This window comes from Myotis lucifugus, unplaced genomic scaffold, assembly GCF_000147115.1.
Source record: "Myotis lucifugus unplaced genomic scaffold, Myoluc2.0 scaffold_7, whole genome shotgun sequence".
Taxonomy (NCBI): Eukaryota; Metazoa; Chordata; class Mammalia; order Chiroptera; family Vespertilionidae; genus Myotis; species Myotis lucifugus.
The window spans coordinates 3,215,763-3,240,745 of NW_005871055.1; the positions used below are offsets into that span (position 1 = coordinate 3,215,763).

At 38.0% G+C, this 24,983-nt stretch overlaps 1 protein-coding gene across 1 annotated transcript in view; it reads left to right on the forward strand.

The window, feature by feature from the left end:
* The window catches only part of AKAP11 (A-kinase anchoring protein 11), a 62,073-nt gene that overhangs the window by 30,245 nt on the left and 6,845 nt on the right, over positions 1-24,983 (forward strand). The window contains exons 4-10 of the mRNA XM_006083507.3: positions 2,931-2,978; positions 4,716-4,850; positions 5,466-5,733; positions 6,679-11,158; positions 13,618-13,773; positions 19,434-19,517; positions 20,286-20,332. Coding sequence (XP_006083569.1) covers positions 2,931-2,978; positions 4,716-4,850; positions 5,466-5,733; positions 6,679-11,158; positions 13,618-13,773; positions 19,434-19,517; positions 20,286-20,332 — 5,218 coding nt within the window. The remainder of the gene's footprint in view (positions 1-2,930; positions 2,979-4,715; positions 4,851-5,465; positions 5,734-6,678; positions 11,159-13,617; positions 13,774-19,433; positions 19,518-20,285; positions 20,333-24,983) is intronic.

Here is a 24,983-nt window from a genome sequence, read left to right on the forward strand (position 1 = left end):
AAGGAATGACAGCCCTAGCCGGTTTGGCTCAGTGGATAGAGCGTCGGCCTGCGGACTGAAGGGTCCTGGGTTTGATTCCGACCAAGGGCACATGCCTGGGTTGCAGGCTTGATCCCCTGTAGGGGGTGTGCATCTCATCATTAATGTTTCTATCTCTCTCTCCCTTTCCCTTCCTCTCTGAAATCAATAAAAATATATTACAAAAACAAAAAGCTTTAAAAAAGGAATAAATTTTATTCTTCAATATAATCATAGTCCATTAACACATTTATGATATCAAATGAGAGAGGGTATGAACTCATTGAATCTGAAAAATAAGATCTGAGTTGTTAGGTTGTTAATACAAATATTTTTGAAATTAGTGTTCTAATAGAAACTTGATTATTCTTATGTTTGGGAATGATTTTCTTTCCTATTTCTTGAGAAACTATATTGAAGTAGTTCCATAGAATGATGAGCACACCTTTCAGGCCTATAGTGTTCTCTGACCAGAGCCTCTTCTTTTTGTATCAGCTCAATTTCTATGGCTCTTGACTATTATCTTATTTTCCCTTTTTACTTTATTTTCATCAAGCTGAGCCGCTCTTAATCTCCTTGGTTGTTGCTATGTGACAAGTCTCCTGTGTCCTTCTGCCCTCAAACAATTTTCCAGCCTGTATCTCTCCAGCTCCTTATGTAGTGCCTTTCCGAGCCCACATTCCTTGGCAAGGTCTTCTTCGATCAATGGGATATGCAAGACTCAAGTGGCATTTTTAAAACCCCATGTCAGCTTATTTTCTCTTTTGTATTCAGTAAGAGGAAATTTGAAAGAATAGAAGGAATTTCTTTCTCACTTTAGAGTGTACATATCCCAAAGTATCTTTTCGAAGAAAGGAAAGGAATTTAATTGAATGTCTCTTTGTTATTGGGTGCCTGTAATATACTAGGCACTTTCCTCTACATTATCTGATTAACCCTCACAACTGTGGAGGAGAAGTTGTATTGCCTTAAGTTTTATAGATGCGGAGACAAGCTACTATAGGTTAACAACCTACCTAGACCTGTAGAAATTAACTATAACAATTCTGTGAAGTAACAACCCTAATAAGTCAGAATAAACATCCTGAGCTAATTTCTGACTTGCTTCTGAATCGTCAGAAAGAGATCAAAAGTATATCGTGTTGCTTTGTATTTTAACCATGATATTTTCCCTTAATTCCTAGATTATCCATATTGCTATTATTTAAGTATTTCATACTTTTAGTCACAGTGCTTGCTTAGCAGACAGTTTACTATTCTATCTTCAAATGGAAAATATTTCTTCTAATGATGTCAAAGACAAAGGAAATATAAACTTTATTTTTATTATTTTTAATTCTCACCCAAGGATATTTTTCCGTTGGTTTTTAAAGAGTGGAAGAGAGAGGGAAAGACAGAGAGAAACACCAATGTGAATGAAACATCTTGATAGGTTGCCTCCTGCGTGAGCCCCGACCAAGGCCAGGGCCGGGGAGGAGCCTGCAACCGAGGTACATACCCTTGACTGGAATCGAACCTGGAACCCTTCGGTCCGCAGGCCAATGCTCTATCCACTAAGCCAAACTGGCTAGGGCTGAGAATATAAACTTTTAAAATAATACTTTTTTTCAGATTATAAAAGCAGTACATATTTCCTTATAGAAAGCATGAAAGAAAAAAATGACTATCATTAATCTTATGAAGGAGGGAAAAAAACCCACAGTGATAAAAGTAGAAAAAAACCTGGCTGGTGTGGCTCATTGGTTGAGTTTTGGCCTATGAACCGGGAGGTCATAGGTTCGATTCCCGGTCAGGGCACATGCCTGGGTTGTGGGCTTGATCTCCATTGTGGAGCTTTCAGGAGGCAGCCAATCAATAATTCTCTCTCATCATTGATGTTTCTGTCCCTCTCGCTCTCCCTTCTTTTCTAAAATCAATAAAAAAAGAGAAAAAATGATCACTTATAATTCCATTGTCTTGAGTTAATCACTGTTGTAGTTTGATGTACTGCTTTCCAGTGTTTTTCCCATGCGTATGTTTTAAAAAATATTGTTGAAATTGTAGGCATACTCTTTATCATTTTTGTGTAACTTGTCTTTTTTATTTAATGTGACATGTCCTCATATCATTTCATATTCTTTAGAGATTTAACTTATATAAACTTCTACAGAGAAATCTCTATATAAGGGCATTGATGGAAATAAGTGATGATATCACAGGGAGTCAATAAGGAGGTAACCTTGAGGGCCTCCTCTCCGAGGAGATAACATTTAAGTTGGATCTTGAAGGATGAGGTAGAACTAGGCATGGGAACATCCAAGGAGAGATCCAGGTTGAGGGGGCGCTATTGTGAAGCCCTTAGGCAAGTACATACTGGGCATATTCTAGGCCCTGAAGTGAGCCAATGTGTATAAATGAAAGTGAGGGAAGACTGAAGCCAGCTAACCCAGAGCCTTGGGGCCTGTTAGAACTGCACTGGGAAGCATGGTTTTTGAAAGGCAGGTGACATGATAATTACTGGGATCATGTGGAATAGGATTGTAGTAGTGCAGATGAGAAGTGGTGGTAGCGGGAATGGAGAGAAGTAGATGTATGTGAGATATGTTTTGGGAGTAGAATTGATCGAACTTGCTAATGAAGTTGAAGAACTGCACTATAAAGCCAAATCTTTGGTGGAAAGCCTCGTCATCATCTTTGAAAAAATTAATCATTCTGTCCAAGATAGTCAGCATTTTTATTTATTTATTTTGAGGTCTAATTGACATAAAACATCATATTAGCTTCAGATATACAACATAATGATTTGATATTTATATATGACAGTATTTTAATTCTTTATGCGTTTTTTTCTGTTTCTCAGCTGTCAGTAATCTAATTGAGATAAAATGTTAACGTTTGAACTAATAGAGCTTTATTTATTTATTTTTATTCAGGTCACATTTCTAGGTTTTAATGAAGAAACAGATGCTGCTCATATACAGGTATGGATGATTTATTAAACTGGGAAGGACCAGGAGAGATTATTTGGAACAAATTTTGGGACACGTAAAATTTGCCTTATTAACCAAAAACTTAAACACTAAAACTTTTCTGTTATCATTTCTGTTTAAAGTTAAAAGGTGACATTTTGAGATCAACTTTTGAGTGTGCTTTGGACATTTTCACTTTTTGCATTTTCACTGAGTATTCTTGGTATAGAAAGCATTTTTAGGTTAGGAAACCACAAAAGTCAATTATCTTAAGGAAGCTGAAACTGTAGGCTGAACTTTTTCTCCTGAGGTAGAATGTAAGCCTTGTTTTTAATTTGGATGGTTTTTATAATCTGACCTCAACAGTCAGATTCTTATATTTTCAAATGAGATAGAATGAAATTTAAATGGTAAAATAAATGAGATAGAATTAAATTTAAAAGGTAAAATTTATAAAAAGTAATATTAGCCAATGCAAAACTTTTAGCCTGTTTGATTTACACAGGAATTTAAGAGGGACTGACAGTTGAGATTAGGATCAGCAAAGGAAAGCTATACAGTTACATAAAGGGTGGTTGACGCTCCAGTAGGTGTGGTAGGCATACTGTGTTTTACCTCATGCAGTATCTTAAGGTTTGTGATTGCCATATGTTTCCTTTTGTGGCAGTAAAAGTCTCCCAATAGAAGAAGAAGTAATACTATTCAATTCTTTGTGAACAATGCATAGAAAGTGATAATGAAAACTCTTGTGTGTCTTGATTGTACCCTTACCTGAAGGAAAAAGTTTAGGCAGTAGGTGCAAGAGAGGACATACTCCTGAGAATGTGAGGCTGAAAGCAGAAGTGTTCCAAAGTATTTCTCTCTTGTTCTACTTCCTCTTTAAGAGTTACTGGTAAAACTGTAATTAGAAAGGAAAGTACTCTGAGAGGTCAAGGATGTTAAAATACCTTAACTGGGTAAAATTTATATAAATAAAAGCCTAAGCAACCTTTATGACCAGTCGACCGGATGACCGGCTGGTAGCTGTGACGTGCACTGACCACCAGGGGGGCAGACGCTCAACGCAGGAGCTGCCCCCTGGTGATCAGTGCACTCCCATAGCCAACCTCCCACTGCTGGCCAACCTCCCACGGTGCCCTCCCCCCGCCCGCCAGCTGTCTGGCTCTGATTGGGACTGTGATTGCTGGCCAGGCCTAGGGACCCCACCCATGCACAAATTCATGCACCGGGCCTCTAGTATTTACATAAAAAGGACAAATGAGAGAAAAAAGCTTTTTTCTTTACATCTTTATTAAATTATCAAAGTTTAATATAATACTTCAGAGAGAAAAAGCAGAAAAATAGACTTGTATTTTATGAATATAAAACTTAAACTCCAGTGAAGTATAATCTGTAGGCAAGAATCCTGTATGAAAAATTTCACAGTTAAACCTGAGGAATGCAGGTTGACATTTGCCTCTAAAAACTATTAACCCTCATGGATGTGTGAGGTACCATGTAAAATTTTTTTTGCTTCATATTAATACATTTAAAAGGGTACAGAAATGGCAGGTATTTTAGTACACTTCATTTTTGAGTTTTAAAATATTTTAGTACACTTCATTTTTGAGTTTTAAAAAAATTGGTTGTGGTTGATAAGCATATGTTAACTATTATGAACTGGGAAATTTATTAACCAGTAGACATTAAGATTTTTAGATAGGACCCTCATTATAGGAATCTTAACAAAGTTTTATTGCTTTAAATTAGGATTTAGCTGCTGTTTCTTTGGAACTTCCAGATCTTCTGAATTCACTACACTTCTGTAGTCTAAATGAAAATGAAATTATTTGTATGAAGGATATAAATAAATCACCAAATATAAACAGTGGTCCTCTAAATCAGGTAACTTTTATATATAATTTCTAATGAGTTTTTAAGGGCAGATTTTACAATGACATTTGATTAAGACTATTAAATTTTTAAATGCTTCGGTGAAGTTTTTTGTTTTTTTTAAAAAAGAAACCATATTTGAGGAAGTATGATTCATGAGAAATCTAACTCATGAAGCTTTGAAATCATGCTGAACGCTACAGGAAAATGGAATACAAAAATAGAATAGTACCTGGCTCCTGCCTTCAAGCAGTTTGCAGGGTAGTTGGTAAGTTAGGTGAATGATTAAATAAGAAAAATCACAGGGCTGTACAATAGTACAGGAAAACATTATTGCTAAATGAATGGATAGTAAGTTCTATAACATTTAAGAAGATAATGTAGGTAGAATTTCAATACCTGGTTAAGAGAAAGCTGGGAGAAAAAGATTGGGGAGTGAGAAATGTGGAGAAAGAATAAAGAAAAGAATTAAGCATTACAAAATCAGGCTGCATTTCAGGATGCATGTATTTTTCTTTTTTATTTTCCCCCATGAGATTATGTTATTTCTAGGCTTCACTGCCAGTTAATATGTTTTGTATGTATAATATGTTTTTATATTAAAATATTTTTATCATCTTTCCCAAGAGTCGTCATTCTGGAATGCTTTGTGTCATGAGAGTGTTACCACCTACATTACCAAGACTCAGAATTGATTTTATCTTTAGTCTCCTAAGTAAATATGCTACTGGTATAAGATACACCCTGGATACATACTTTCATCAGAAACGCCAACTGGAGACCACTAATGAAGATGATGATGATACTAACCAGTCAGTGTCTTCTATAGAGGATGATTTTGTCACTGCGTTTGAGCACTTAGAGGAAGAAGAGACCTTAAAGCCATATAATGATGGTTTGTCTTTATTAAACTTCTTGGTATAGAGCAGCGGTTCTCAACCTGTGGGTCGAGACCTCTTTGGGGGTCGAATGACCCTTTCACAGGGGTCGCCTAAGACCATCAGAAAACACATATATAATTACATATTGTTTTTGTGATTAATCACTATGCTTTAATTATGTTCAATTTGTAACAATGAAATTGGGGGTCACCACAACATGAGGAACTGTATTAAAGGGTCGCGGCATTAGGAAGGTTGAGAACCACTGAAGAGGATTAAAGTTTAAAGTTCAGTTTTAAAGGCTTTAAGGCCAAGTTACTCAATTCTTTTTAACCTTTTTTCTGATTGTCTGAGGAATTACTTTTGAGATTTTTTAAGTTCATAGCTATCTGGTTTTTATTTTTATTGATTTCAGAGAGAAAGGGAGAGGGGGAGAGATAGAAACATCAATGATGAGAGAGAATCATTGATTGGCTGCCTCCTGAATGCCCACACTGGGGCTCGAGCCCTCAAACCCGGCATGTGTGCTGACCGGGAATCGAACCGTGACCTCCTGGTTCATAGGTCAATGCTAAACCACTGAGCCACCCTGGCTGGGCCATTGTTATCTGGTTAGTTTTGCTATTTCTGTTCTTATTTTGTTAGTACTGTTTACCATATTAAGTGTTTGGAACATGCCTAGGGTCAAACTTGAGAGGAGTTAACTGGCAGAGTCACTGTATTCGTGTTTCTAACACATGTGACAGCATTCTATGTATTCTCAAGTATGGGGTAAAATTAAATTATTTTAGTAAAAGATATATTTGATTTTGAGAATGATTTGGGATGAATATGTTAACATAATTTAGAAGAGACATGTTACAAATAAATATTTTATGCTGAAAGTCTATTCCCATTGATTTAAATTTTAAAAAAATTCTGTTCAAGAATAAGCTGATCATTTTATTCTTTTCCTATAGGAGTAAACATTACTGCACTAAAGAGCCACTGTGATGCTGCTTCACAGACTACTGCTGGTCACCAGTTAGAAACCCATGATTTAAGGATTCTGGTTAGCTCTGGGCGGCAGAAGTCATTGACGAAACCTTCAACTTCCTTAATAAATGTTCTGGGACATAAAGAACAACCTGTGAAAAGTTCAGTCACAACATCAATTTCTGAGCCTTGGATCCAAAGGAGTTTCTATAGGTCATCTAATGCTTCAGATAAAGGTAGTGACATGCAGAAAACGTTTTTTTCTTCTTCTCCTGCCTATTCATCTGAATCAGAATGCTCAAGTCCAAGTCCGGTTATTTTCTTAGATGAAGAAGGATATCAAAAAAGTTTAAAAGCAAAACTTGAGTTACCAAAAATTCCTGTAATGAAAGATGATATAGAGGACTCAGACTCAGAAGTAAGTGAATTTTTTGATAGTTTTGATCAGTTTGATGAACTAGAACAAACTTTAGAGACTTCTTGTCCATTTCTAAAAGATTCTGTAAAAGGGAAGACATCGCAAAAGAAAGGGCACAAACATGACAAATCTTCTGTAACCACTACTATGAATCCTCAAAAATTCAAGTTTGATTGTCCAGCTCTCCCAGCTAATGTTCGAAAGCCAACACCTCGTAAACCAGAATCCCCTTACAGCAACCTGTGTGATGCTCCAGATTCTCCTCGCCCAGTGAAGGCATCTGGGGAAGACAGTGGCTTGTTTAGCCCCATTCGGTCCTCTGCTTTTAGTCCTCTTGGAAGCTGTACACCTGCTGAATGTTTTTGCCAAACAGATATTGGTGGAGATAGGATTCATGAAGATCATGATTCTATTTATTACACCTATGAAGATTATGCCAATAGAATTACATGTGAAGTACTGGGCTCGGTCCTTCATACTCAACATACTAATGCAATATCAAACATTAATAGTGTTAAAAAGGGAGAAAATGAAACCATTGCTCTAAAGAGTGGAAACCTTGATCAAAATAAATCTAAAAATAAACCCTTAATGATTAGAGATAGCATTCAAAAATTTGCAGCAGATCTTGTGGAAAAAAGTTTTGGCAGTGCATTTAAAGACTTGCAGAAAGGAGTCTCTTCATGTACCAATGCATTGTGCCATTTAGCCGTCAAATTAACGTCATCCATTTTTCAGATGGCATTTAATGAACTGAGAAGGCAGCATGCATTTTCACTGAAAGAGCGTGCTATTAGTGGTCTGGCTAATTTTTTGGTGAGTGAAGCTTTCTCAAATGCTTTAAAAGATTTACAGTATGTAAAGAAGCAGATATTTACAAACATAGTTGCTGGGTTTGCTGCAGATCTTGCTGAAGAGCTTATTTTTGAAGGTATCATGGAAGTGTGTCAGTTTTCATCTCCTCCAACACCTTCATCTCCAAAGTATTCATTTGACTATGAAGACAAAGTAGTGAAGTCATATGCAAAAGATTTGTCTGAATCTGTAATGCAGGAAGCATTCATTGAGCTATCACAAGTTGATGTGATCTTTACAACAAAGGCAGCAGTTAGTGTTTCTACAGATAACATAAAGTATGTGAGTGCAGAAAATATTGTGCCATGGACACAGACTTCCACATGTCCCATTTTTAATAGTCAAGCAATTGTGACAAAACCAATGCCAGAATATAAATACACTGTACAGCAGGCCTTATTTTGTACTTCTGGAATTGTTACTTCTATACCAGTGCCCCTGGCTGGAAGTGCCCTTCTCCCATATCACTTTTCATCTAATATATATCAGGCAAAGACTCATCTGTCATCTGGTGATAGTAATTTGAATGGTGATTCTACTGAAGCAGGTGTTTCCACAAAAAACGAAGAGGAAGTAGCTTGTCTCAGAAATATTTGTTTATCTTCAGAACACAGTCTAGGTAACCAGAATGATTTTAAACCAACTAATGATGATGTTGAAATGCAAAGCTCTTCAAAATTACCAAGTGATCCTGTGATTATTAGCAACTTTTCTACAGCACTGGTGCATTCTATAGTAAATGAAACTTTAGAGTCAGTGACATCATTCAAAGTTACAAAAACAGTTGATGAACACACAGATTGTTTAACTAAAACAGTAAAGGGAAAAAACTTTCCTTTCCACTATGATCAAGTGACCCTGCAACAGAATGAAGCTAGCAATAAGGACATGTTTGTTGATCGATTATCTAAATCTGTTATTAAACATTCCGTAGAGAAAAGCAAATCACTGATCTCCAATGTGGATAAAAATATGGTAAACAGGGAAGGCTTGCCTGTTGCTGAAGAAGAGTCACGGTTGATATGGGAAAAGTTTCCCAGATCTCTTGATGCTCAAGATCACTTAACTCACTGTTCACTTTTAGTGGGAAAGGATTGTGTTCCAGAATGTAAAGATTCTGTAGCTCATGGATTTTCTTTAGAGCCACTACCATGTTGTTCAACTATGGCAGGTCAAAAACCTGATTTGAAGGAAGCTGCTAAGGACAAATCAGTGAAAAAGTATAATTTGAATAATATGGCACCGGTGCCCTTGTCTTTTGGGCAAGAAAATCCTTATCCCCATTCCCATACTTTCTCATCTGCAGTGCTTACATGTGTAGATGGTTTGCATGTGGAAGATAAACAGAAAATCAGAGATGGAAATGTAATACCTGATACTCCTCCATCAACTCCTCTAGTACCATCCCAGGCTAGTTCTGAATGGGATATCAAGAAGTTAACCAAAAAGCTTAAAGGGGAATTAGCAAAAGAATTTGCACCTGCTACACCACCTTCTACACCTCACTACTCATCTGTTGGTAGTTTGTCTGAAAATGAACAAAATACTATTGAAAAAGAGGAATTCATGTTGAAACTCATGCGATCTCTTTCAGAAGAAGTTGAAAGTAGTGAAGGTGAAGAGCATCCGGAAGTGGATGTGAAGGCAGAGCACTCAGAGAAGAAAACTCAATTTGCCGAAGCATTAGCTTCACACATCGTTTCTCTTGCAACTGAAATGGCAGCTTCCCATTTAGATAATAAAATAATTCAAGAACCCAAGATTAAAAGCCCTTGCTTAAATGTGCAGAGTCAAAGAAGTGTATCACCTACTTTGTTAAATCACACAGATGAAAATTTACAAGCATTATGCAATTTTGCAGGTGATATGGCAGCAGAAGTCATTACAGAAGCTGAGAAAATAGCAAAAGTTAGAAGTTGTATGCTTTGCAGGCAGAAGAAGAATAGTTATAGTGATGGTGACCAACCTAATAGATTAGAAGAAAAGTTGAATATAGAGACTGTATCACATCCAAGAGAAGTTGACCCGTTTATTCTTTCATTACCACCAAGTTCTTGTATGTCAAGTCTGTCATATAAGTATCCCAGCTGTGAAAGTGTGACAGATGAATATGCAGGTCACATTATCCAAATACTAAAACAGGAAGGTGGTAATAGTGAGTTAATAATGGATCAGTATGCCAATAGACTTGCTTATCGATCTATCAAATCAGGATTGAAAGAAGCAGCTAAGGGAGCAACAATGAAGTGTAACTCAAAAATGTTTCCCTTGCAAAACTCACAGGTGAAAGCCAACAATGAACTCTTAATGTTCTTAAATAAACACCACCAAGAAGTAGATAAAAAAAGACAAAGTAAAAGAAATGAAGGTTACCTCTGTAAAAATCAAACTTGTGAATGGACAGGGAATACATACAGAAGTAAATGCTCTGAACTGTATAGTTTTTCAACCTCTCTTGCTCACAGCATAACCAGAGATGTTAAAAAAGAGCTTACAGTGTCTGCACTTGGCTTGCCAAAATCCTCAACAGATTCTTGCCTTTATGAAAAGTCTGGATGTGATGAAGATAATGAGTCTCACATTGAGCCAGAATTTCCTAAGTCTCTTCAACCTTCCCCGCAAAATCACAGATTTTACCACAGTGCAGGCAGCTTAAATGGGTATGGATATGAAGTGAATGTTGTTCAAGCTATAGAACAGTATGCTAAAAAAGTAGCTGATGACACTTTAGAACTCAGTTTAGGATCTGCAGTTTTCCAAGTGTCTGAGACAGCAAAAGCAGCAGATAGGATCACTTATGCAGAAAAGTTGTCACCTCTTGTAAGTCAAGCTTGCAGATACTGTGATGAGAAAGAACTCCATGACTGCAATGGAAACTCACCTCAATATTCTTTCAGACAGGATTCACTTGCTCATAGTAAGCCAGGTTCTAATTCAAAATTTAGCAACATTTATCAGAAATCTAGAATTTTTCACCTTGATGTCCCTCAAATTCATGTTGATCTTGATAAGAAGACAGTGCTTGCTGAGAAGATAGTTGCTGAAGCTATTGAAAAAGCAGAGAGAGAGCTGAGCAATACCAGTTTGGCAGCTGATAGTGGAATTGGACAAGATGGTGTTAGCTTTGCTGAAAGCCTTACTACAGAAATAATGACCTCAGCCATCGTGAATGTTGAACATGCTGTTAGTAGGTAAGTTTCAAGTTTCTTTTGGGTCTATGATAAAATGAAAAGTTAAACTCCATCGTTCCTGGCCAGATGGCTCAGTTGGAAAGGTTGCGGGTTTGATTCCCAGTCAGGGCACCCAGTTTGCAGGTTCCATCCCTAGTCAGGGCAAGTATAGGAGATAACTGATCGGTGTTTCTCTCTCGCATCGATGTTTCTCTAAATTAAAAAAAAATAAAACCATATCCTCATGTGATGATTTAAAAAAAAGTTAAACTTGATCATATATGTCTTAGATTCTGTTCAGAAAGGTAGGATTATTTTTTAACCCTAAATTAACAAGTTTTCTCTGTTACATTGATGTATTGTTTCTTTTTCTTTTTTTTTTAAATAATTTTTATTTCTTAAAGTTGATGTATTGTTTCATATCCTACATATTACTTTCATATACATTCTTCATTATCCCACAACAGGCTTTTGAGGGAAGGTATTAACCATTTACCCAACTAAAATATGAAGTTATTATGGTTTAAAACTATAGTGTGATTGTAGGAATGCCCAATATAATTCTGATTAGTATATTTTAAATACAAAATGAGAATAGCCCCAAAGTGGGGGCAGTTCAGGACCTATTCTAGGCACTGGGGAACAAAAGTAAATAAAACAGGCAAAAATATGTGTTCACTTGGACTTCATGTTACAGTAAAGTAAGACAATAAGTAAAATGTGAAAAAAAATAAGTAAAATATGTAGTACATGGTAATAAGCGCTTCGGAGGAAAACTAAAGCAAGGGTTTAGTGTTTTTGGTGGTGGCAGTACGTGGCAGCATGTGGGGCTGGTTTGCAGTTTTGAACAGGTAGCAGGCAAAAATAACCCTGACAAGGTAACATTTGAGCAAAGAGCCAAAGGTGAAGAGAGAATAAGTCACATGAGAATCAGTGGAAAGAGGGTTCCAGGCAAAGGGTTGGGACTGTGCATGTGGAGGAAATGGCAAAGAGGCTTGAGTGGCTGAAGTGAGTGAGCCAAGGGGAGTAGTAGGAGATAAGGTGTAGGTTATGAGAGATTGTCATACCAGGTAATATGTTATAAGTATTTGGCTTATTTTGGCTGGTGAGAAGCCACTAGAGCAGTGGTTCTCAACCTTCTGGCCCTTTAAATACAGTTCCTCATGTTGTGACCCAACCATAAAATTATTTTCGTTGCTATTTCATAACTGTAATGTTGCTACTGTTATGAATTGTAATGTAAATATCTTATATGCAGGATGGTCTTAGGCGACCCCTGTGAAAGGGTCGTTTGACCCCCAAAGAGGTCGAGACCCACAGGTTAAGAACCGCTGCACTAGAGGGTTTTGATCAGAAGAATAACATTTTCCCTCTTCATGTTTAAAAATATACTTTCAACTGCTATGTTGAGAATTAAATGAGTTGGGCAGTTGCAATAATTGAACAGTGAATGGCCTTCCTAGTGAAAAGTTAGAATAAAATTTGAGAACATTTCTTTATTAAAAAAAATGAGTAGGGTTAGGTTTATAATACACACTTAACATCAAAGAGATTTGGCTAGTTTGACTCTAATTTTAATTTACAGTACTAGAATTACTTGAACTACTTTTTTGGTTTTTAAAGCCAAAATGAAGTTTGTTTTGTTTTGTTGTGCAAATAAAAGTACTATCTTACAAAGCAGTTGGAAAACTTAGGAACTTGTGCTCTTTCATAGTGGTCCCAGTTGAAAATATGAACTGCTTTGAAGAGAATTTAAGTGATGCACTTAGGATGGATGGGTGTTCATGGGTACTCAGTTAACTCTGAAAGTAATAAGCTACCCTGCTAAGTCTCTTTGTTAGCAGACACAATGAAAGGGGGTTAGGTGGACCACTGGTCTGACTCTGAATATCATTTCTTGTTTTTGTTATCTTTATCATTTATAAGAATTAAAGTCTTATCAGAGGCCCAGTGCACGAATTCATGCATGGGTGGGGTCAGGCCAGCCCAGCCCCAATCGGGATGGATCAGGAGGAGGAGACGGTGGGAGGTTGGCCGGCTGGCCCGCCCCGATAGGGACCCGATCAGGGCTGGGCTGGCTGGGGGGAGGGGCTGCAGGCGATTGGCCAGTGAGTCCCGCCCCCCAATTGGGGTCAGGGGGCCGATTGGGGGCAGGGGGTTGATCAGGGGTCAGCGGCTGGGGGAGGGGCCGTGGGAGATTGGTCGGCCAACCCCACCCCCTATTGGGGTAGGTGGGCAATCGGGCAGGACCGGCCAGGGGGAAGGGCTGCAGGCCGATCCGGGTGGTGGAGGCCCATGGGGGAGGGGCCGCAAGAGGTTGGCCACCTAGCCCCACCCCCTATTGGGCTGGCCGCAGTGGTCGTCATAATAGTGACCCCGCATTCTGGTCGTTCTGGCATTCTGGTTGCTAGCTTTTTATATATATAGATAGTTCAGAACCTGATGCTTTTGGCACTCATTCATTTATTCATTTATTTTAGTCCAAAAGAAACAGAAGACTTTCAGTCAACTGAGTCTTTTGGTAGCCAGCAGATGAATCTCAGTATTGGTGATGACAGCACTGGTAGTTGGTCCAATTTAAGTTTCGAAGATGAACACCAGGATGAAAGCAGCAGTTTTCATCATCTAAGTGAAAGGTAACTAAAACTTTACATGCAATAGCATAGTTTAGATCCTCAGACCTATGAAGTGAGCTATTAGTTTACATTGAGTATTATTTAAAATTCTGAATTTGAGAATCTGTCATTATTTTCAAAATGTATTTTATTATTTGCAATATATTTCTAATGGTTTTTTGACATTTATTAAATACTAAAGGCCCAGTGCACGAAATTCGTGCATGGGTAGGGTTCCTAGTGGCTGCCGGTTGGGGGCATCTCCCTTCCCCCGGCCGCTGGCCCCACCCCCTAGTCGAACTCCTGGTCAAGGGGACAATTTGCATATTAGGCTTTTATTATATAGGATAATAATTAGCCCAGCTAATTTTCTCTGGATGTGCCAATAGTTGATTTGAAAATGTTACATACATTTAATTTTATACCCTTTTAGGCTTTACCTGGACTTTTAATGAATTTTTGAGGAAAAACTTTTTTTTTCTTACTTTAAAGAGAGTACTTTTTTTTCTGTAGAGCAGCGATTTTCAACCTTTTTCATCTCATGGCACACATACAGTAATTACTAAAATTCTGTAGCACACCAAAAAACATATTTTTTGCCAATCTGACAAAAAAAAACAGGTATGCTTTTGATTCATTCACACCAGACAGGTACTGGTATTGTTGTGTGGCTGTTGTCAGTTTTTAATTTGACAATCTAAAGGAAAAGAGGTCAGTGCCCCTGACTAAATAGTCAGGTATTACATTTTTAAAAAAATTATTGTGGCATGCCAGTTAAAAATAGCTGTTTGAGGATAGGAAGAAGGACAGTTATCTGTAAGAGACATAAAAATGGCCTGTAATTTCACAGGGATTAGTTTAGATAGTATGTTTTTTGGGGGGAAAGGTTCCTTACTTGTCCTGCTACTCAGGAAAAAAATGATCCAGATCATTTATACTCGAATGACTGAAATACATAAACTCATTATAAATTGTTTGGTATAGCAGAGGCACCTACCTCATATATAACTTTTCTTAATTAACTTTATTTTGAATAAGTTATGGAATATTTTATTAATTGTGATACAGTTGTTTCTTATATGTATAACTCTATACAGGCATTTTCTAACCAATAAAATTCCATAAAATCTTTATCCAAATTAATTGACAATTGGAAATGATAAATACCATCTATAGCTGAGTCTAGGGAGTGGAGAGGATTCTCGGCATACATACTTCCAATTTTGGGCATATGTGGAAAGGACCCTGTGAGGCTCTAGGTGAACAGAGCCTTGGAATGGACTTATCAGGAGTGGGAGGTAAGCAGACTATTAGAGGAGGGGATGAGGGAGCATAAGAAAGGAAATGGCTATCACTTGTTAAAACAGATCATCATTTCAGAGTACTTTGTTTGATGCTTGGATTAGCTAGTAAGTATTAGTATTTTTATAAAGTATCTATTTTATCATAGTTTCTTAAAATGTAGTTGTAAATTTTCAATATTTCTTAAAATCTAGACCCAAAAATGGCAGTTTTTAAAACTGGGGGTAGGAAGTGGGGGTGATAATCACACATCATCATTTGGCTCTTTTCCATAACTTTATCTAGACTAGAATATGAACACTTAAATTTTTCTCTCATCTTTGAGAGATATAGGCTTTTAGAGTTTCAGTGAGAGTTGACATTGCTTAGGAAATCCCGGTGTTAAAATGGGAAAACTAGGGTTAGAGGCTAGTGGCATTAAGAGCATTGTAGCCAGTTGAACAGCTCTATGTGGAATGTTACCTAGTTTGATGAAAAGAGGGAGACATCTACCATGCTCTGTTCTTGGTTCTGTCCTATACAGCATTATTTTATTGGTGATAAGTAATACTCATTTCTGAACGACTCAAAACGAAGATGAAAACAGTAAATCAACAAGTGTTGGTGAGGATGTGGAGAAAAGGAAACCCTGGTGCACTGTTTGTGGGAATGCAGTTTGGTGCAGCTACTATGGAAAGCAGTATAGAGTTTCCTCAAATAATTAAAAATGGAACTGCCTTATGACCCAGTGATTCTGGGAATATATCTGAAGAAATCTGAAACACTAATTGGAAAGAATATATGCACCCTTATGTTCATTGCAGCATTATTTACAATAGCCAAGGTTTGGAAGCAGCTCATCAGGAGATGAGGAGATAAAAAATCAGCGGTACATTTACACAATGGAATACTACCTGGCCGTAAAAAGGGAAATCCTACCTTTTGTAACAGCATGAATGGACCTGGAGAGTATTATACTAAGTGAAATAAGCTAGTCAGAGAAAGACAAATACCATATGATTACACTTATATGTGGAATCCAATGAAAAAAATAAAATAACAAACTAGAAACAGACTCATAGTTACAGAGAACAGACTGACAGCGATCAGAGGGAAGGGTGTTGGGAGGCTGGGTGAAAAAGGTGAAGGGATTAGCAAAGAAAAAAAACAATTCATAGACACAGAAAACAATATGGTGATTACCAGAGCGGGAGGTAGAAGAGGGTAAAGGGGAGATGAATGGTGACAGAAGACTTGGGGTGGTGAACACACAATACAAAATACAGATGAAGTATTATACAGTTGTACACTTGAAACCGATATAATTTTATTAACCAATGTCACCCCAATACATTCAGTAAAAATTTTTTAAAAATTAGGATGAAAGATAATTCCATTAACAATCAAGGTTTAAAAAGACCAAATTAGGCTGAGGCTAAAATAAGTATATTTAATATGGATAAATCCAAGTCTCCAAGTCGGTTCAGAAAATTATTTGAATTCAGGATGGGGATAGTTTGGCCTGATAGCATTTTGTCAGAAAAACTTCTGTAGTTTAATCTACCACAGTCTTAAGAACTATTACGCTTTGTGGCATTAAGGTTCAGCACAAAGAAAGTTAGTGGGACGCATCCAGGCTTGTTGGACATACAATTTTCAGGGCCTCATGTCCCAGAGATTGATTCCCTAGGTCATTAGAGGGTCCCAAGATACTGCATGCTTGATAAGACCCTCAGATAATTTTAATGCAGAAGGTTCAGAGAACACATGTAAGATAATATGGCTTTTCATGTTTCATCTTTTGATGACATGTGCTGTAGGCACTGTTATTTTCTGGTATAGAAATCAAGGTAGGAGATTAAAGACTTCAGAGATTTGGACAAACTTGCATTTTCCCTCTAAGTAGGAAGTTCCATAGAGGGCACCAGTTAAAAAAGAAACAATAATCTCAAAAGTTCACAAGTGTTTAGGAGGAATGTATAATGATTAGATCAGAAAGAGAACTGGTCTATGTAAGTGAATCTCAAGTATTTCAGCAGTTTGTGAATTTTGTCCCTCCACTGATTTTTAGACCGAGTGGAGGAGAAAAACATTGACGTGAGAGAGAGAGACATTGATTGGTTGCCTCCTGCTTGATCCCCTACCAGGTTCTGGGGTTGAACCTGCAACAGAGGTACGTGCCCTTGACCGGGAATCAAACCCTTGACCCTTTGGTGCATAGGCTAGCACTCTAACAACTGAAAAAAACTGGCCAGGGCTGGTTTGTGAATTTCTTAAAAGTTGAGTTTTAGCCCTAGCTGGTTTGGCTCAGTGGATAGAGCGTCAGCCTGCGGACTGAAGGGTCCCAGGTTCGATTCCGGTTGGGAGCACATGCCTGGGTTGTGGGCTTGATCCCCATTAGGGGATGTGCAGGAGGCAGCCTGTCAATGATTCTCTGTCATCATTGATGATTCTATCTCTCTTTCCCTCTCCCTTTGTCTCTAATCATCAGAACATATACATATATACATATATATATATATATATATATATATATATATATATATATATATATATATTTTTTTTTTTTTTTTTAAAGTTGTAGTAGTTTAGGTAAGAGATGGGGCTGGACTTGCCAAACTTTTTAGATAACTGCCAGTGGTTTGCAAATGTCTGTCTTTAACATAGGAAACATGAAAAGACATAAAAGAAAATGATGGAAGCAGGACAGTGTTCAGGAATGAAATGAAAGATTTTAAGTGAAGAAATGAAGTTGTTTTATGTGTGGTTAACATAGGATGATCATACCTCCCAGTTTGCTCAGGACAGTCCTGGTTTATTTCTGTTCTGGTATAATTATTGTTGGTGACGTCTTTCATTTTCAGAAGTGCCCTGGTGAGTTGAAAAATACATGGCCATTCTAGTTGATAAGTGGCATTTTGTAAATAACGGACTTCAAATCTCTACTTTAAGGGGCAACATGGAAGGGGGAATGAGGTTAGATAGAGGGAGTTTGACAATATTTTAGCTGGTATTTTCATGTTCGTCTAATACTTAGATGATTGATTTTTATTATTAAGTGGGGGAATCATTAGTGTATGGGTAAAAAGTTTGTAAATTTTTTTGTTTAGCTAATCATTCTGTTACTAGAAGTAAATACAGTGTTTGAGATCATTAATTTCTCTGGCTAGTAGCTCTCTGTTCACTCTATTTCTGTATTTTCTCAGTGTTGGTTTGTTGGACAGACTACATGGGCAAGATTCTGCTTGTTTTAATAGTTTTATGATAGAGCTATGTTTGTTTGAATATATGTGAAAAGCTACTGCTCCGTTTTAACTTTTATTCCCTAATACATTATAGTTTGTCACAATTTCTTAGTGGTAGAGTAAACATGGATATGTAAATTATTTGAGATTGCTTGGAAACTACTTAGAACTTTTAAATAATCTTCCTTTTTCTAGTAACTTTGTCAACATTTACTGATGCCTATGAAATTATTTAATGTTAACTCATTTTTTAAAACCAAAATTTTGGTTTATATAAATATTAACTTTTATAATTCCTTAGCCTAATATGGGGAAATATAGCTGCTTTCACTGCAAACTAATGTGCTTACTAATTATTTTGATTAGAATTTTTAAAAATTGCATGTTTAGGTGTTAATCTGAAAGATTGAATTTAGTTTTGTTTCTGAACACAGTTGCTTTTTGTTTTTTATTGCTTTGTTGCAATTTTAGAATATAGTTGCTTTCTTCTTTTGATTGGCTTAAAATAAGTTGTTATCTGTGTGGAATTAGTGACTGGCCAACCAGACAAGTGAAATGCTTGAATAAGCCTTGGTTAGTCAATATTCTGAAGAAAATGTATGTTATTTGCCACCTACTGAATTATATGTAATATATGAAATGAAGGTAATGACATAATAAGAATACTTGTTTTTTCCAAGTAGTTGAAAAAAAGGTCTCTTTGGGACTATGTTTCAGTGTCTACCTCCCTTACCCCCCAAATCTATCACTGTTTGCACTATCTAAAGACCTGAGAGAATGTTAACATTCTTATTCCAAACTGAAGAGTATTAGCCTTTAAAACTTGACATATACTTAATTTAATTGTAAAACTTCATGCATTCATTTGCTGCTTTTAAAGACATTTTGTTGTCATAATCTGTAAAATAAATATACATTTAGAATAATTGTTATGATCTCTTGAGGACAAGTAGGAAAACACCCAGATCTCTGAAGCTGTCAGGTACCTTTTGCAGTAGCAGTGTGGGCCTCTTGACCCCTGTGGATGCTGCACTCCATTGTGGCAGTTTCAGAACAGCCACAGTTAACATTTGACAGAAGCTGTTCCAAGGAAAACCATGATCGTCTTTACTATTCATTTTCTAGTTCAGCTCTGTTCTTTTCTTCCTCTGGCAGTAATGGTAACAGCAGTAGCTGGAGCAGTCTTGGTTTAGAAGGAGATTTGTATGAGGACAATTTATCCTTTCCAACATCAGACAGGTTGGTCCAGTCCAGAAACTTAAAAACTGATGAGTCTTTCACCACTAATGCATGATGTCATATTCTTAAAACAGTGTGGGTTACAATGCCAATATGTATCAAGCTGCTTTTCTCCTATTTTTGACATGATTCTGCTTGATAAATTACATCTAATGAAAAAATTCTATGCTAAGATATGATTGACATCTAATTGCAAAATGTATTACTTTTATGCATGTATTGCTCTGCTTGCTATTTTTCATTCTACCAATTATTATTTCATTAAAAAGAGCTTGCTTCCTACAGGATTTCTGTTTTTTTGTTTTTGTTTTGTCCTTTTTTTTTATATAGTTTTACTTCATACATAAGAAAAATGTGTTCTTACTATGTTAAAAATATATAAACGGCATCAGCAGAAGCATTAATAAATAATAATTTGTGGCATTCTATGATATTCAAATGCTGTGTTATCTAAAACCAAATTGGTAGAATATTTTGGCTTCAAATTATTTTAAATTAAATTTTATTATGAAATTACTTGGTGTTCTATATATCATGGTCAGGTAGAACTTCTAGGTTATGACAACTTATCTAGGCATCATTTGCAATTCATATTTTAACATGAAATGATGTGAGAAGCAAAGCTTCCTTTTTTATTGTCATTTCTCCCCTTTTTAAATATCACACATCATATTGTAACATTCATTCTTTACCACATTTCAAGAATTGGTTTTAATACCATTATTAAAGCTTTTTTGTTTAACTGCTTCTGTTCTTTTATTCAAAAAGTGATGGGCCAGATGATAAAGACGAAGAGCATGTGGACGACATAGAAGGTAATTGACAATTTGTTTTTCAAAGTGTTTGCATGTTTTGTTTTATTTTAATACTAGTAGCCCGGTGCACAAAATTTGTGCACTCGAGGGGGGGGGTGTCCCTCAGTTATTAAACATTTTACAGCACAACACTGACCACATTGGCGGTGGTGGTGGTCTTGTCAGAATGTGTTATATTATGCAGATGAAAATCTATTTAAACAGATTTGATGTATATATTTTCAAAGATGGAAGAATTGTCCCTGTCAACTATTTTAGTTGATTCATATCTTCAGTAATTGTCATCATTGCAAAGTTTTCAGTCCCCATATGGATTGCTGGATATAATAGGTCATGTGCTGTCCCTGTCCTTTGTAGCCTTTGTTACCTTAAAGACTCTAGTTTTCCATTTATATGTTTAAGTACCAACCTTACCGGCTTAAAAATGTAAGCTTTTAACACTGCTCTCTCTGTTCCGTATCCTTCCGATAAAAAGTGGAGTTGGGTTGCAGCACAGGAGAGAAATTCAGAAGGGGAATATTGAAGTAATGACTACAGTAGGAGAAGAGGGAACCTGTTTCCCTGGCCACAGGCGTTGGCGCCCTGGACCACAGGGCTGGTAGCTTCTCCGGGTGGCTGCAGCCTGGGACCTCTGGCCAGTAGCTTGTCCATCTCCTGGGCTGCAGCCAGCCCCAGGCACTGGCGCCAGGACCAAAGGTGGGCGGCTTCTTCTTCTGGGGGCTTCTTCTTCTTCTGTGCTTCAAGGGAGGGTAGTCAGTTAAGTGTCATGCAGAAATAGGCATCACCAATTGCAGAAACCGGGTGTGGGGCAGCGAAGCCCCAGCCAGGGAAGCTGGCTGAGGCTGCTTCCCTGCCCACGCACCTGGCTTCTGTGATCGCCCCTGCACTGGGCTTCTGCGGTCACCCATCCCAGAAGCCGGATGCTGGGCTGGGAAGCCGCGGCCGGGAAGCTGGCGGCAGGGGGAAGCCGCGGCCGGGAAGCTGGCGGCAGGGAAGCTGGCGGCAGGGAAGCTGGCAGCGGACACTTCCCTGACCCGCACCCAGCTTCTGTGGTATGGATCGCAGAAGTTGGGTGCGGGGCTGGGAAGCTCCCGGGACTGCCAGCTTCGCCCCTACTTCCCGCTATCACTGGCCAGGGCGGCAAAGGCGCCCGATTGTCCAATCATGGCTCTTAGCTCCCCCCTGGGTTTCTGATCACTGTCAGTGGCAGGGGGCTTCTTCCTGCTTTCCCTTTCGCCTCCCTGCATTGTGTCTACATATGCAAATTAACCGCCATCTTTGTTGGCAGTTAATTTGCATATCGCCCTGATTAGCCAATGAAAAGGGTAGCAGTCGTACGCTAATTACCATGTTTCTCTTTTATTAGTGTAGACTAGAAGCCTGGTGCACGACATTCATGTACTCGGGGGGCGGGGGGTGCCCTCAGCTCGGCCTGCGCCCTTTTGCAGTCCGGGAGCCCTTAGGGGATGTCTGACTGACAGCTTAGGCCTGCTCCCCATGGACATCCTTAGCGCTGCTGCAGAGGCGGGCCCCTGCGCTCGCCAGCCATCAGCCCAGCTTTGGGCTGAGCAGTGCTCCCTGTGTGGGAGTGCAGTGACCACCAGGAGGCAGCTCCTGCGTTGAGCGTCTGCCCCCTGGTGGTCAGTGCGCTTCATAGCGACCAGTCGTTCCACTGTTTGGTCGATTTGTATGTTACCCTTTTATTATATAGGATATTTTTATTGATTTCAGAGAGGGATGATGAGAGAGATTCATTGATCGGCTGCCTCCTGCATGCCCCCCTACTGGGGATTGAGCCCACAACCCAGGCATGCACCCAGATCAGGAATCTAACCATGACCTCTGGTTCATAGGTTGACACTCAACCACTGAGCCACAATGGCAGGGCCATGCTTTTCTAGAAGGTTCTCTAGAAGAGTCTTTAATTTTTGTATTTGTTCATTTTATCAGTTAGGCTCTTGGCCATTACAAATAAGGGTATTTACATTATAAATCAGGGTATTCTTTAATTTATCCAATGTCAGGCCTTTTGTTGAGTAGTTTGTATTATTTGATTGCTAAACTAATGAAGTACCCATTGATATAAAGACTGAGTTGCTTTAAAAGAATGATTCAGTTACTTGTGAGGGAAATTCATGATCAACTCTATATAATTATCTTTTTCAAAATAAATTCCTTACTCATATTATTTATTATAACTATAGTGTATGTCATAGTTTTTTCCTTTCAAACAAGTAACTTCTAGAATTAGTGTTTAATGACAATCTCACATAAATCATATTCCCTCTTCACATGTCTTCCCAAATTCCAGTACTACACTCACATACATGTATTTGAAGAAAATACTCAATTCTCCCTTTAATGAACATAATTCTGAATATGTTAATAACAGATACAATTGGTTACGGAGTTCTGGGCTGTGATTTGTAATCCCTAATTTAAATATCTTAGACTGTCTGAATGAATCTAAAAATGGTTCACATTGAAGCTGAATTTTTTAAAAATATATATATATTTATTGATTTTAGAGAAGAAGGGAGAGGGGAGAGAGTGATAGAAACATCAGTGATGAGAGAGTCATTGATCGGCTGTCTCCTGCATGTCTCCAACTGGGGATTGAGCCCACTATCTGGCATGTGCCCTTGACTGGAATCGAACCTGGGACCCTTCAGTCCGTAGGCTGATACTCTTTCCACTGAGCCAAACCAGCTTAGGGTGAAGCTGAATTTTTATTGTATTTAGATGGTTGTTGACTCCCCCCAACCCCCATCTTATTTTTCCTTAATTATGAAAATATCAATATGTCTTCTCTAGGATGGAACATAAAAAGATTCATACTGTTTGAGATATAGTGCTTGGTTTTGAACCAGTGATTTTTTATGTTATCACTAGTAGCCTGGTGCACGAAATTCGTGCACATTAAAAGGGAATTAATTGCCCTAACCAGTTTGGCTCGGTTGATAGAGCATCGGTCTGTGGACTCAAGGGTCCCAGGTTCGATTCCGGTCAAGGGCATGTACCTTGGTTGCGGGCACATCCCCAGTTGGGAGTGTGCAGGAGGCAGCTGATTGATGTTTCTCTCTCATCAATGTTTCTAACTCCCCATCCCTCTCCCTTCCTCTCTGTAAAAAAATCAATAAAATATATTTTTTTAAAAGGAATTAATTAGCGGAGATATTTTAATATTGCTATTTGCCCTTTCTCTATAATAGAAGTGTGAGAGATGAAAGGAAATTAGTAAAATATATATGAAAATAATATATAAATTTATTAATAAATAAACAGTAACAAAAGGATATAACAACAGAGGCATGATATAAAAACGACAAAAACATGATATGAAAAACAACAAAAACATGATATGAAAACAACAGAAACATGATATAAAAACAACAGTGATGCAAGCAATGACTGATAAAGTGATTAAACTTATTCTAATATCTCCCTGTACACCACATTAAGAGTGAAAACACTTTCAGAGTGCTTGACTAATTTCCCTTGTGATGAAGTATTTAGAACTTTAACTGTAATGTCACATGCTCTTCAAACTCAAGAGAAAGCAACATATAACTGACCATGTGTGAAAATGGGTTCAGGTAGGAATATGCCTACTCTGTCTAGAGTTTGTCCTTGTGATTTATTAATAGTCATCACAAAGGCTGGCATCACGGGAAACCGTCGTCAAATCAATTTAAATGGGAGGCCAGTCTCAGATGGGGACAAATTAATTCTTAGAATCAGAACAACCTCTCCCTCTGCAGATCCTGTTAATACTTCAGCTTCGATAATGTTAGGTCGAAATCTTTTGATAATAAATCTGGTACCATTACAAAGACCCCTTTTAATATTGAGATTTCTCAATAGCATGATGTTGGGGTCCAGCCCGGCGGGTCCAGGGGTTCCCCAAGGTGTGGACGGAGTCGGCGAAGAAGGAAGGACACGGAGGCAGTGTTCAGTTATCAGCAGCCTAGCCAGGTTCTCTAGTCAGGTTCTCCAGCCAGGTTCTGTCTTTATTCTCCTGTTACATCTGTATTTATACCAGTTGATTTTAATCTTATCCATTCTATTCCGAAGGTTAGGGCATTTGTTATCTCCATTCCAAGGTCACTACTCTATTGTTCTGTTAAGCTACAAGGAAGTAACTGAAGGAGATTATTCTAAGTAAAGATTATGTAGCTTAAGCGTGATTATTCATAGTTAAAGTGATTAACTACCTGCATGGTACTTAGTTAAGGGGTTTTACTGATTTATTCCCTTCCTTAGTCCTGTTAATCCCTAACTCCAGGGAAAAATCCCACCTGGGGAAACAACCTTTCTTGGAGAGGTGACCTTGGTTAAAACACATAGCGCTAAGTAGGGGAGCAAACATATTAAGAACAGTATGCCATATATGCCAGGTCCCTTGAAACATATGCTGTGCAGATGTTTCTTCCCTGCAGCGACCGTGTCAAGTAGTAAGGGTGGACCGGCTTCCGGCAAATTCCCCCATTTTTATTTTTTAAATGACAGCGCGTGTAAATCAGCGGCCACCTCTTGGATTGGGTTGTTTAAGACTCGGAAGACCTGTTAGTGACTTTGCCAACAGGTCAGTCCGAGGCTTAATCCTATATCGGCTCCCCACAGCATGATGAGTGCACCCACTTTCAATTTT